Source organism: Astyanax mexicanus, chromosome 12 (assembly GCF_023375975.1).
Source record: "Astyanax mexicanus isolate ESR-SI-001 chromosome 12, AstMex3_surface, whole genome shotgun sequence".
NCBI lineage: Eukaryota > Metazoa > Chordata > Actinopteri > Characiformes > Acestrorhamphidae > Astyanax > Astyanax mexicanus.
The window spans coordinates 39524784-39538315 of NC_064419.1; the positions used below are offsets into that span (position 1 = coordinate 39524784).

General features: G+C 40.7%; 2 protein-coding genes across 5 annotated transcripts in view; one reads left to right on the forward strand and one right to left on the reverse strand.

Moving 5' to 3' along the window:
• The window catches only part of magixa (MAGI family member, X-linked a), a 97836-nt gene extending 95561 nt beyond the window's left edge, over positions 1-2275 (reverse strand). Inside the window, exon 1 of one of the 3 annotated variants that reach the window (XM_022671070.2) lies at positions 1948-2267. The gene's annotated coding sequence lies outside the window, so the exon portion shown is untranslated. Of the gene's footprint in view, positions 1-1947 lie in introns of all 3 variants that reach the window. The other 2 variants (XM_022671071.2, XM_022671072.2) reach the window with 2 other exon arrangements.
• Positions 2276-12023: 9748 nt separating this feature from the next.
• Positions 12024-13532, forward strand: part of cacna1fb (calcium channel, voltage-dependent, L type, alpha 1F subunit) — a 66768-nt gene continuing 65259 nt past the window's right edge. Inside the window, exon 1 of one of the 2 annotated variants that reach the window (XM_015600898.3) lies at positions 12024-12644. In XM_015600898.3, the coding sequence (XP_015456384.2) occupies positions 12623-12644 (22 nt within the window). In that variant the 5' untranslated portion in view covers positions 12024-12622. The remainder of the gene's footprint in view (positions 12645-13532) is intronic. The other variant, XM_049485967.1, reaches the window with a different exon arrangement.

A 13532-nucleotide genomic window follows, 5' to 3' on the forward strand; every position in this document is an offset into this window, starting at 1 on the left:
AAAAAAGAAGAGATTAAAAGAGAAAGAATGAAATGAGAAGAAAGAAAATGAGAAAAGGTGAGCAGGAAATTATGACATAAAAAGGGTGAGAGAGAGAGAAAAGAAAAGAGCCATGGAGAATGAATTGAGAAAAGGGAAAACAGAAAAGAAAGAAATGAGAGATAAAAGAAGTGAGAGAAAAGAGAAACTGATAGAGGAGGAAATGAGAAGAAAGCAAATACAAAGATAAGAAATGGTAGAGAGGGAAATGAGAAGAGAGGAAATTAAACAGAGAATTAATTGAGAAGAAAGAAGCTAACATGAAAGGAGAACGAAATGAGAAATTGATAGAAAAAAACAGAGTGGAGGACATGAATAGAAACGACTGAATGTGTAAATGAAAGAAAGTGTAGAGATAAGACAAGAAAGGAAAGAACAAGGCAGAGAATGAGAAGACAGAAAACAAAGAAAGAAGAGAGGATGAGAAAAAACTGTACAGAGATTACAGAGATGAGAAAGAAGAAGAGTTGTCCTTCCTTTGGGCAGAACGAGAAGTCCAGAGTGAGAAAGAGCGAGTGTGTGTGTGTGTGTGTGTGTGTGCAAAACAGAGATGCAGCATCTTGCTGCTCTGCGTCTCATGGCCATGTAAACACCGGACAGTGTGAGAGCAGTGTGAGCGGAGTGTGAGCGGAGTGTGTATTACAGCTACAGTAGCCTCACTTAATGCTGACCACACTGATATGAAGGAAACACACACAGTGCCTGTTCTACACACTCAACACCACGGTCACCTCGTACCACCAGCAACCTGCCTCGCCTGCATTCAGCCTCACTCAGCCAGTCAGCCTTCCACTGCACCTCAAACACACACAGTCACAGACACACACACACACAGCCACATGAATGAAACACTGAGGTACCTATATTACGAGGAGGATGCTGCACAAGACAAGGTGGGTGGGATGCGGGGAGAGGTGGAGATAATGGGCTAATGCCTGCAGCTAGTCACCGACTGTGATGAGGAACACTCAAATCAGTGTACAGTGCACCTAGCATCTGATCTCATCAGGCTAGCAATTAGCCTGAACCTCAGTGAAAAGCCCTGAGAGAGAGAGAGAGGGTGAGATTGGGGAAACACATGAAGTAGCCCAGAGAAATGAAGTGCCAACTTGCACTGTAATGACTGTAATGCAATTGCAGTCTTTCTCTCTCTCTCTTTCCCACACACACACACACTGCCATAATTCATTAGGACAGCCCACATTTACACCGAAATCTCATTGCCAATCCACCATCCAACCCCCTCCATCGCCATCCCCACCTCTAAATGACCACCTGAACCAGCATCACTCTACTCATGCAGTACCCCCTTAAACTGCTGCTGATGCTGAATAACACTAACTGGAGGAGATACTGGAGACTGGAGCCACTGGAGCCAAGGCACTGTCCCAGCATGCACTGGTTATGTCCATGCAGCCTGCTGCTCATGCTGCTATTGTTGTCTGAGACCTGCCTTTTCCCCCTCGTGCCTTTTACCCCCTCGATTTCTCATCTCTCCTCTTTTTTTTCCTCCCTTTATCATCACCATCACCACCACATGACATAATGTGCTTTAATACTAAACACACACACACACCAGTGGGCACCTATTTCAACATACACACTCATTTCAACACACATGCATATACTGTATACACTGTGTGAGTGTGTGTGTACTGTGTGCATCCAGCCAATTTCAATGCACTACATAAAGAGAATCTGTGCCACCGAAAGCAAAAGGGAGCCAGTGGGGCGCAAACAAGGCACACACACACACACACACACGCTCATATACTGCTGATGCTAAATGCTGCAAGAGCGGGTGTCATCAACACACACACACACACACACACACACACACACACACACACAAGGAGGCAGGAGGAGCAAGTGGACAAAAGCTGGCATGGTGCTGGATATGACACTTACCTTCATAATTCCAACCTCCTACCCCCTCTCTCGACGCCCTGTAATCCTGTCAATAGTGATCCGAGCTGCTGCTGCTGCTGTGCTTCAGGGGCTTCAGTTAGAGCTCCACGGCTCCGGAGGAGGAGGTGCAGGAGGTGCTGGAGGAGGAGAGGAGACAGGGCGGCCAGGCGGCCATGCCTGCAGAGCTCCGAGCGAAACGGCACTCAGCCCCACGATCACGTTGCGCTCAGCATTACCCAGTCAGTCCCACAGCCTGTCCTCCCCACTCACAGGCCAGCCCGAGATAAGGAAGCGATGATAAGACGAGGCAAGCGAGGGAGGGAGCGCGCGGGGACGGGGTGCTGCGAGCATGAGGGGGCGGGGCCACCAGCAGCCAAGCACCGCCCACCGAGCCACGGGATTGGTCGCCGGTTGTCTGCGGGGGAGAAAGAAAAAGAGAGAGAGAGAGAGAGAGAGAGAGAGAGAGCATGAACCCGCCATGAGTCCTCAGCTAAAGGGCTTCAGTCACACAGCTCGAGCCTGCCTGTCTGTTTAAATTAAATTAGAACAGTAACCTTTACAGCTACTTCTGTGCTCATACAGACAAATGCTGGATATTAATAAAAAAATATTATATATATATATATCGTAATATATGCATGAAGTAATAATAAAATAAATAGAGTTTGGCTTAAATGTGAACATATTTATTTCTTATTAGTAATAATAGTGGTAGTAGTAGGATTATATAGTAGGATAATAACAAATAAAGTAATAATAAAAAAGTAAATAGTTAACAATATTTTCTGTTTAGATATGAATACATTTACACATGATAAAATGTAAGCTACTGTTCTGTTTATGAATTTCAGTAGTAGTATTAACATTATTATTATTATTATTATTATTATTGTTGTTGTTGTTGTTGTTGTTATTATTATTATTATTAATAATAATAATATTAGTAGTAGTAGTAGTAGTAGTAGTAGTAGTAGTAGTAGTAGTAGGATTAAAAATAATAAACAAAGTAATTATAAAACAAAATAAATAATTACAAATGATTATGTAAAATCTTGTTTTATTTTATGTTAAAACATTTACACATGACTAGTAAATGAAGACTGATGATTTCCCGGTGTTTATGTATTTGAATACATTACTTTGACGAAGTTCTTTTAAAATGATGATGATGATGATTGTTATTTTTTTTTATAAGCAAGTAGACACAATTTGTCGGAATGTGATATACAGTAAATCCATACAGGTATTTAAATTGAGTTATATGGAGGTCCTTTATTGCAACTGTAAAAGCAGATAACATATATTCTATTCATCATATATAAATACAGGTATGTGTGTTTTCACATATATAAATAAAATGTATATAGGCAGTATGTTTATTTTTTGCTCCATAAATAGTGTATACTCCATAGTTGTTGTATGTACACACTCAGATTTACAGCTAACAGGAGATTAATTATTTATATGTATGAATCAGTGATTTATGCGTTTCCTCAGTGCACCCCTTACCCAGGCAGAGTATATAGGCTTAGACTGTAATAGAATGTAAATATTGGGCTTAAGCTGTAGTCCCTTAAGTCCAGCATTCATTATGAATGGGGTCGATAAAGCGTGGGCTGGTGGCACATCGCTAGTCTTCCTCGCGCTGCAGCACTGTTCTATTGCCCTAGTGGCTCCGGTTCAGCTGACATCAGCAAACGCACCCGGCTCTTCACGACTATAACGATGACGTGCTGCTGTAATGCTACAGACACACACACACACACTGACAAACACTCGCACTCAGCTTCACTTTCACAATCAGGGTTACTCCTGCACACCTGATGCGCTCTAAAGCCTGCGAGGAGCAGCGTGGGAACAGTACTGCAGCGCGCGCTGATGATAATACGCTCTGTTCCGGAGTCGTGCGGAAAAAAGGACGACGTGGAGCATCAGTAGCTGCTGCGCGCGCTTTATCCATGCGCGCCATCCCGTTGTCAAGGAAACTGAGGGGTATCCTGGATACAGCATCTAGCGGCACGGGACAAGCAAGATACGGTCTGAGGCTGAATCATCTTCAGCACGAGCACCATGCACACACACACACCCAGGAGACGCAGTGCCAATGGACCGAGAGGACTGCCCACTATTTATAGGTCCATTTAGGGACTGTAAGGAGCAGGAGAAGCTAACAGCCATAGCAGTGTTTTACCCGCGTGACACTCTCACAACATGGTCCATACCATCTTCCAGCTAGCATCATTTATCAAACAATGACTGGGACATTAAAGAGAAGCACGGACACTCTATTACAGTGATGACAGCTTTGTATCAGGCAAAGGCAGTGTGTGTGTGGCAGTCAAGAGAGTGTATTCTGGTGACTGATAAGCTAGAGAACATAGAACACATAAGAACATGAAGTCCCATAGCTCAATTGTATTTGGGGGGAGGGGTAGTGCAAATTAATGGCCATAACCAAAAATACATATATTTTCCCTGTATTGTGCTGGGACTGAGTTGCACGAGCATTTACCTTTTTCTATTGTTGGGGTGAAGGGTGAATAAGGGCAAAGTCAATTCGCTTGGAAGGCAATCTTTGCAATGCCTCTGGGCAGTTGTATCCACTCATACAAGAGAAGCTTAACATCTTTTTGAAAGGAGAAAAGCCAAAATACTTTTAATCTGAAGGTCAGATTACCATTTTAACAACTGATAAATAAATATCTTAAATAGTCTATAGCTTTTGGCTCCATAATGAACAAACATTTGATTTATTTAGGCTTGGCATAGCTACTGCACTTATGCAGATTTGCATATAGAGGGGATCTCCACACTAGAACACTAACCCTCCCTGACCAGAGTGTTGTTAAAGGACGGGACTTTATAATTGAACGGATGCTGGTCCAGTGGTTGGTCTCCTACTCCTAATAGCATCTCTAATAAGTGTGCTACCATTTTGAAGAGAGAACCGATGCTAGTTTGCAGTTATTTCTGTCTCTCTCCTTGATTAAAAAAGTTGCGAAACAGGACTATGGCTTAGCCTCATTACTCTGCCCCCATTGACAGTATAGTATGAATAAAGGAGTTGCAAATATTTGTGCACATATTTTATGTCATGATAATACAGATTCCCAAACCATCAACATTGGATACCACAGCATGCACCATAGCAGCTATCTAAGGCACCACAGCAAATGCCCAACACCTACCGAGCAACACTATCACCTTAAGGCACTATGGCATCCATTCAGCAACAATATGGTAATATCACAGAAACCATCATCTTGCTACACCATCAACCAGTTTGCAGCATTATAGCAACCTTGTACATCATAGTACCCATTTTGGAACACATAGCAACCACGTAACCACTTTGAATATCCTAGCAACACCATAGCAACCACCTTGCAAACACTTAGGAACACTATTGAAATCACTTAGCAACATCTTAGCATACCCTTAACAACCCCCTAGTAACACCATATAAACAACCTAGAGAGACCACAGAGAAATAGCCTTATAGAAATATGGACTGGGGAAGTGGGGATCACTTATACATGATATATACTGTTGTAAAACACACACGTTTGAATTTATGGGATAAAAGCATGTGAGCAAATTTAAGATGTGGTCAGTTTAAAAAATTTCCTTTTTTTAGATAAAAAAATTAAATGTGCAAAAATATAAAGAGCATACTCTGTTTAATTAAAACATACAGATACACTGCCTGGCCGAAAGCACTCTAATCTAATCATCTTGGAATATGCTTAAAAAACCTATTGATGGAAAAACCTGGTATATATTCAATATATTTAGGTAGTCAACTGAATTCACCTAGACCTCACCAACAGCAGCAAACCCAGATAGTTTGCTTAGTTAAATCCAGGTGGAGACTTTTTTTGGGCCAGGAAGTGTTTTTTTAATCAGTGTAAAATAAGTGATACATTAAATATCTTATCCTTCCTGGAAATTAAACTTTAAATTCACAAAAAATCTACTACATAACACTATCGTATTTAAAATCACATAAAATTAGCCTGTATAAGCCAGAAGGTGAACTCAGTCTTAATGCCAGAATCTGACCCACTTGTCACTCACTGTGTCACACAGCGGAATAAGTGTAACAGATTAACCTCTAATTGCTTTTATTTCTGATTATAAATAAGGGTTAATCTACAGTTTCAGTAGATACAGGAAACACCAGCCTATAGCCTATATATTCTGTTTATCCATACTGCTGCGTGATGTACGTACACATGAAAGGAAGTCAGATTTCAGCATAACACTGGTTCTTTTTCTTCTTCTATTGTTTAATTTGTGATGGCAGCCTGCTGCACCATCATGTAATTGGTCTGAAAGTCCAAACCATCCAAAAGTATGTACAGTGTAAACAAACCGAATCATGGTTCAGATGATCTGGATCGAGACCACCTCTTTTGGTCTGACTAAATTTTGGTTCTTTGGTCCAGGTCATGGTTTAAGGCACCTTTTATATCAGATACCTTGATTCAGTCCAAACTGTAGTATGATGCAGTTTTACATGGAATGCTTTAGAAAAAACATTTAAGATTAAGATTGTGTATTAAAAGAAGTATAATATTGGATATAATATAATTTTTCTATATAAATATTTTCTGTATTTATATTGTTACCACACAAATTTTTTAGTTGTATATATTTTAAAATAGCAACAAATAGCAGCATTTATAGCTACCATATATGCATTTATGTGCAAATATGCATATTTTCAAGGGAGTCAGAACTGTGCAAGCACAATAAAACTTGTATGAAATCAAAATAAAAATAAAATCTTTATATTTCAGTAAAAAGTGCAAAATCACTGTGACATAAAATATTTATTTACAGCCTATTTGATTAGATTCCCTCTGGCAGCTTCTTTATGTAAAGATATACGATCTCCAGTATCTTAATTTGCTTTATCCAATAATTAGACCAGAATACCTATGTTATGTGTTGTTTTTTCAAATTTCATCCAAATGGGGCACACTATTATAGTACCACTCCAGTAAGCACATATTAAAGGGAGTAGAGTAGAGTATCACTGAATGAGTCATGGATTAAAAAACAGTGTTAAATCTCACCCTCCTTTTCGTAATTAAACGTGACAAAAAATTCAGATGTGGCACCGCCTCAATGGTGCACAGGGAGAGAGACAGAGAGAGACCTAAGAGAGAGAAAGAGAGAGAAAGAGAGAGAGTGAGACAGAGTGAGATCATTCAGCCACAGCAGATAAACAAAAGAGAGCTGAATGGGCTTTAGTGTCAGATGTGATGAGAGTGGAAATAAGGCATAGAGAACAAAGCGCTGAATTCACCTGAAATCATCCTGTCTCTCTGGATATATCACTCTATAAAAAAATAAACAACAGACCTACCTTTATTTAATTCATAAATATTCCACAATACCTAAAAATAGACAGGCAGGACTACCTGTCTTCCTCACCAATGTGTGATGTCATACTTTCAGGAAAAACACAAACATACCACAGTTCACCACTAGAGGACACTACATGTCCATCACCCATGTAGACAGCACTCACCCTAACAGAGCACAAAGACACACAGATATATTATTACATCATGTGATTGAGGTTTTTGACCAACATCAACACTTCATTTGTGTACCTGTGTGTGTGTGTGTGTTTCTGCATTTCAAAGATTTTTCAGATCATTTTTCCACTATATGTCCAAATGTTAGTGGACATCCCTTCTTATTTTGCTACTTAAGCTCTGTACATTTACCCACACTTCAGTTCTTGACCCTGTGGGACTCCGTAACGCATGCTAAATAAACTGTTGCCAAATTATTTATAGTACTTTCTGGATTATTATACTTATAATTAGGATTTATAAGTAGGATTTATAATCCTACGAAATGCACCTAAATTTTTGAATATCATGAAAGATATTATACCCTAAATATACACTGCTCAAAAAAATAAAGGGAACACTCAAATAACACATCCTAGATCTGAATGAATGAAATATTCTCATTGAATACTTTGTTCTGTACAAAGTTGAATGTGCTGACAACAAAATCACACAAAAATCATCAATGGAAATTAAATGTATTAACCAATGGAGGCCTGGATTTGGAGCCACACACAAAATTAAAGTGAAAAAACACACAACAGGCTGATCCAACTTTAATGTAATGTCCTTAAAACAAGTCAAAATGAGGCTCAGTATTGTGTGTGGCCTCCACGTGCCTGTATGACCTCCCTACAACGCCTGGGCATGCTCCTGATGAGGTGGCGGATGGTCTCCTGAGGGATCTCCTCCCAGACCTGGACTAAAGCATCCGCCAACTTCTGGACAGTCTGTTTTGCAACGTGACGTTGGTGGATGGAGCGAGACATGATGTCCCAGATGTGCTCAATCGGATTCAGGTCTGGGGAACGGGCGGGCCAGTCCATAGCTTCAATGCCTTCATCTTGCAGGAACTGCTGACACACTCCAGCCACATGAGGTCTAGCATTGTCCTGCATTAGGAGGAACCCAGGGCCAACCGCACCAGCATACGGTCTCACAAGGGGTCTGAGGATCTCATCTCGGTACCTAATGGCAGTCAGGCTACCTCTGGTGAGCACATGGAGGGCTGTGCAGCCCCACACCATTACTGACCCACTGCCAAACCGGTCATGCTGAAGGATGTTGCAGGCAGCAGACCGCTCTCCACGGCGTCTCCAGACTCTGTCACGTCTGTCATGTGCTCAGTGTGAACCTGCTTTCATCTGTGAAGAGCACAAAGCGCCAGTGGCGAATTTGCCAATCCTGGTGTTCTCTGGCAAATGCCAAGCGTCCTGCACGGTGTTGGGCTGTGAGCACAACCCCCATCTGTGGACGTCGGGCCCTCATACCATCCTCATGGAGTCGGTTTCTAACCGTTTGTGCAGACACATGCACATTTGTGGCCTGCTGGAGGTCATTTTGCAGGGCTCTGGCAGTGCTCCTCCTGTTCCTTCTTGCACAAAGGTGGAGGTAGCGGTCCTGCTGCTGGGTTGTTGCCCTCCTATGGCCTCCTCCAAGTCTCCTGGTGTACTGGCCTGTCCCCTGGTAGCGCCTCCAGCCTCTAGACACTACGCTGACAGACACAGCAAACCTTCTTGCCACAGCTCGCATTGATGTGCCATTCTGGATGAGCTGCACTACCTGAGCCACTTGTGGGGTTTGTAGAGTCCGTCTCATGCTACCACGAGTCTGAAAGCACCACCCACATTCCAAACTGACCAAAACATCAGCCAGACAGCATAGGTTCTGAGAAGTGGTCTGTGGTCCCCACCTGCAGAACAACAGTTTAATTTCACAGAAGTTTGATTTACTTGGAGTTTTATTGTGTTATTTGAGTGTTCCCTTTTTTTTTTTTGAGCAGTGTATATAACACCCTCCCTTGATTATCACATCATGGTACTACTTTTTTGCACTGTTCACACTGTTCTCGTTTCCCATTATATATCTACTATAGACAGATTATATCTGTTCAGTATAATTTATTTTTCTTTAATCCTGGATATATGGAGATATTTGGAGTGCATTATTAGTATCATGACATTCTGGATCATTAACTTCTGTTACAAATCTGATAAAATTCTTGTATCTTTTTATATCTCAGTTAGGAGTGTGTCATATCATATCATATGCAATAATAAAATTTAATTTCATTTTGTTGCAGTAGTGTATTCTTGAATTGAATTGGTACACTTTTTATTCAGTGTTTCGTCATATCGCCAAGAGTATCATTATCATAAAAATACCATGAAATATCGTGATATTATTTTAGGGCCATATCGCCCACCCCTACACAGTACTCATTTATGTACTGAGCTACAATTGGGGTTGATTGTCCTCTAGCAAATTGCACCTTATGTAGCTGCTTAAAGTAGCCAGAAACAAGCTGGTCTAAAATATTGTGGTACAACTGGTCAGTTCCACTTACTGAAGTTCCAATAAATTAAAGCTTTAGTGAAAAATCTACAAGAAAACTCTAATGCAAGGTAATCTTCCAACCAATCAAGTTCTACCTGTGTTTTAAAGAACGTAATTTACATGTTCTCTTAGCTGCTTTCAGATGCAATGTTTTGATTTCATCAGTTTCCGCAGGGAAAGTCTCTGCCACCCTGTTATCCATTTATAACAGAATATGCATGGGTCCAGTAAATAGACCTGTGCTGAAGACAAGGCATTCACCAATAATTGTGATAATATTGTTTTATTTAGTGCTCAGTGTTAATGTGTTAATGCATATGATTAGGCTGGAAACTTTAATGGTGATGCATGAGTGATTTTATTTAGCAATATAAACTAGACTACTTTTTATATTTGTTGAAATATGAATTAAATAATGGTGAGAAATATAAGAATAAAGAGACACTAATAAATTATGTGACTCTATAATATAATCTTCCAGTTCAAATGATCATACTATATTTCATATATTTATAATAGTATATAGTATCTCTGTTAAATACACAACTGGCTGTTTATTTTTGTTTTTGTTAATTTAACTCTCCTCCTTGGTTAAATATCATTCTATCAGACTCTGTTGGATCTGCTGTACGCCTGTTAAATTCACTTTTGAAATCAAATGACCCTCACATTCAGCTGACGCTTGATCGGGCAGTGGCTTCAGCAGAAAATCCGGGGATTACAGGGACTAATATGCAGATTTACTGCTGCACGGCACGAGCACATCAGGAAGAACTCATTAGCAGACAAAGCATGTGGGTTGTAGAGTAGCTGAAGTGTACAGGTGTGTTTTACCACAAAGACAACTTGATGGGCTGCCTTCTCTCGCCTGTTCACTTCACTCACGCTGTCAGACGGATGATGGGCCTGGTTTTAGACTCAGATTTGTAATGGCTGTCATTTGATTCACTCTTCTGCCTGATCGCCTGTCACTTATGCCATTTAGTGGTTCAGCTTCATTTTAAGGGCTTGTATTATTTAAAGTAAATGATTAATAAAACAATAAAAGAGTTTTATGTAATGTATAGAGAAAACATTACACAATGTATTAGTATACAGTTGAGAGTAGGGCTGCCTCTAGCCTGAATACAACATTAGATACGATTGAGCATGGAGGAATACAGGTTCTATATGACATTCTGCAAAACGCTTGTCCACAAATGTTGTAGCTGGACCTGTAAATTCTGCAGACTCGTAGGTTGCTTAAGCTGAGCTCTGAGGTGGTTGCATAAATGACGGATTGGTGATAAATCTGTCAACCAGGCAAGCAGAGGAAATGTTGCAATGTGGCAGAACTATTCCTGGGAAACCCTTGCTGTATGCGGGTGAGCATTATCCTGCTGAAAAATGCAATTTAAAAGACAAATGTGATTTTTTTTTTTGACACTGTTGTTGCTGAACTGTCATCGTTTACCAAATTGGTTTCTAATATTGTTCCAGTTGTGAGTAGCCCCTCCCTCTGAGACATCCTCTGAGAAAATTACAGGCTGAATTACTTACTGTTTTCTGTTGAACTCTGTGGTCCTCCCATCTGAACGTCACCTCACGTTTAATAAAATAGCTTTTTGTCCACTGCCGCACACCATAAGGCACAGGTTTCCACTGAGCTCTGCGTGAAGACAACAGAGTTCCCTCTAAAAAACGAATCCCGTTCGGATAGAGCTTTTGATATGTCTTTCCAATTATAACAACAATAAAAAGATTATAAAATAAACTTGAAAAGAATCTAGTTGCAGTCTTGCAAATAGTGACCCTGCAAGATTCCCAGTCTTTGCAAAATCTTAGCCTGTGGCTAGTTTCTGACTAAAAAGTCTGTTACTTGTCTTTAGATGTGAGAAGGTGTCAAACTTTCGTCTAGTCTAGTCGTCTGGGTATGGTAAGCATAAGTTGTCCCCATGACTTAATAAGTCGTGGCCACGCATTGTTATTATAATTTTTTTTTCACCTTGGGGCTCTGTACTCTATATTCACGCTGATCTCTGTGCATCTCACTCATCAACACGAACGAGCAGCCAATCACAGCGCAGGAGACGGATTCCTGCGAGCCAATCCCAGAGCAGGGGCGGGACCTGCCGGAATACAGGTGGGGAGAATTTTAAGGCGGGAAAGGCACGGCTGTGCTCACGCGCCGTTCCGCGCGCGAGTAACCGCTGTGAGAATGAGCGGAGAGAGAGGAGCCCGGTATTTTCTGTCGACGCTCCGCAGACCCGCCTCCCGTCATCCCGCCCTTTAATAAGTTTCTAGGCTGCCGTTCCCTTTAAACCTCGCGTTTTTTTCCTCTTTAATCCTGAATTAAACGCGGATCCGGATAAAGCGGGCTGGGTTAGCCGGGGCTGCGCGCGGGGGTCTGGCTGGCGGAGTGTTTTTTCTCCCGGTGTTTTCTTTACCTGTGTTTTTATTCCTGAGGAACTGGGACTCTCAGCGCCTCGGGGTGCTCCTGTCTGCTTGAGGGGATTTTTTGGGGAATCATTTTTTTTTTATTTTCCAGTGGAAGAAACGCCGTGAAAAGCGTCAGGGAGTGACCTTACCTGAGGACACCCGACCAGTACCCACCCGCCGCCCGGGACCCCGTGTTCATTATCCGCTGCTGCTCAGAAGTTTCCTGTGGTTCTGGAGGAATGAGGTTCACAGGTGTGTGAGACGAAACTGGGCGCTGAGCGACCATCATGCAGGTTATTCCAACGAGGTGAAAGAGAGAGCTAACCTCCGACATGTATGAGGAGAACCGAAAAAGTAAGTTAATCTACCAGAATGTTCTCTCTCTCTCTCTTTCTCTCTCTCTCTTATCCTAAATTACACAATAACTAGTGAAACTTTAAATTCAGGATCTCTGTAATATAGTTTTCACTAGCAAATAATAATATCAGCTCTACAGATCAATACATTAATTAATAACTTAATTAATTAAAATTAAAAACTCTAAATTCAGTTTCTCTGTAATGCAGGTTTTACAAGTAAAAACTCTTATTTTATATGTCAGCAATGCAACTTTTACTTAGTAGTAATAATATAAAATCTACAGAACAATAAACTACTATATTTTAGACCCAGCAATGCAGTCCTAGCTACAGATCAATTAGCTACTCAATTACAAGTGAAACCCTAAATTCAGGATCTTAGTAATGCAGTATTTACTAGCTAGGTTAGTAATAGTATCAGCTCTACACTCTAAAAAACAGAGGTTCGAAACGAGTACTTTTCTGTACTCAAAGGTACACTCTTCATAATTGTACCCTCAAAGGTACAATATTGGTCTTTACAGGGTCAGATTTGTCCCCTCTAAAGTACAAAGTCATTCCTAACAGCAATAAGTACAAATTTGTACCATTTAACCAGCCAAAAGGTACATTCAGTATTCTGTATCACTGTACTAATAAACAATATATATTTTAATTTTTTTTTTTTTGAAAGCGAGACAATTTTGCATTATTCTTGACACATATTTAATAGATGATAATGTTTATAATCTTTATAATCTATACTGGCATAAAAAACATGGGTACAAAAAAGGACTTTCACTGAAAGGTACTTTTTTGTACCTCAATATAAGGTACAGCCCCAGCGACAAGCTTTGTACTCTTTTAAGTACAAATCTGTACTTACATTTCATAGTCTGTACAG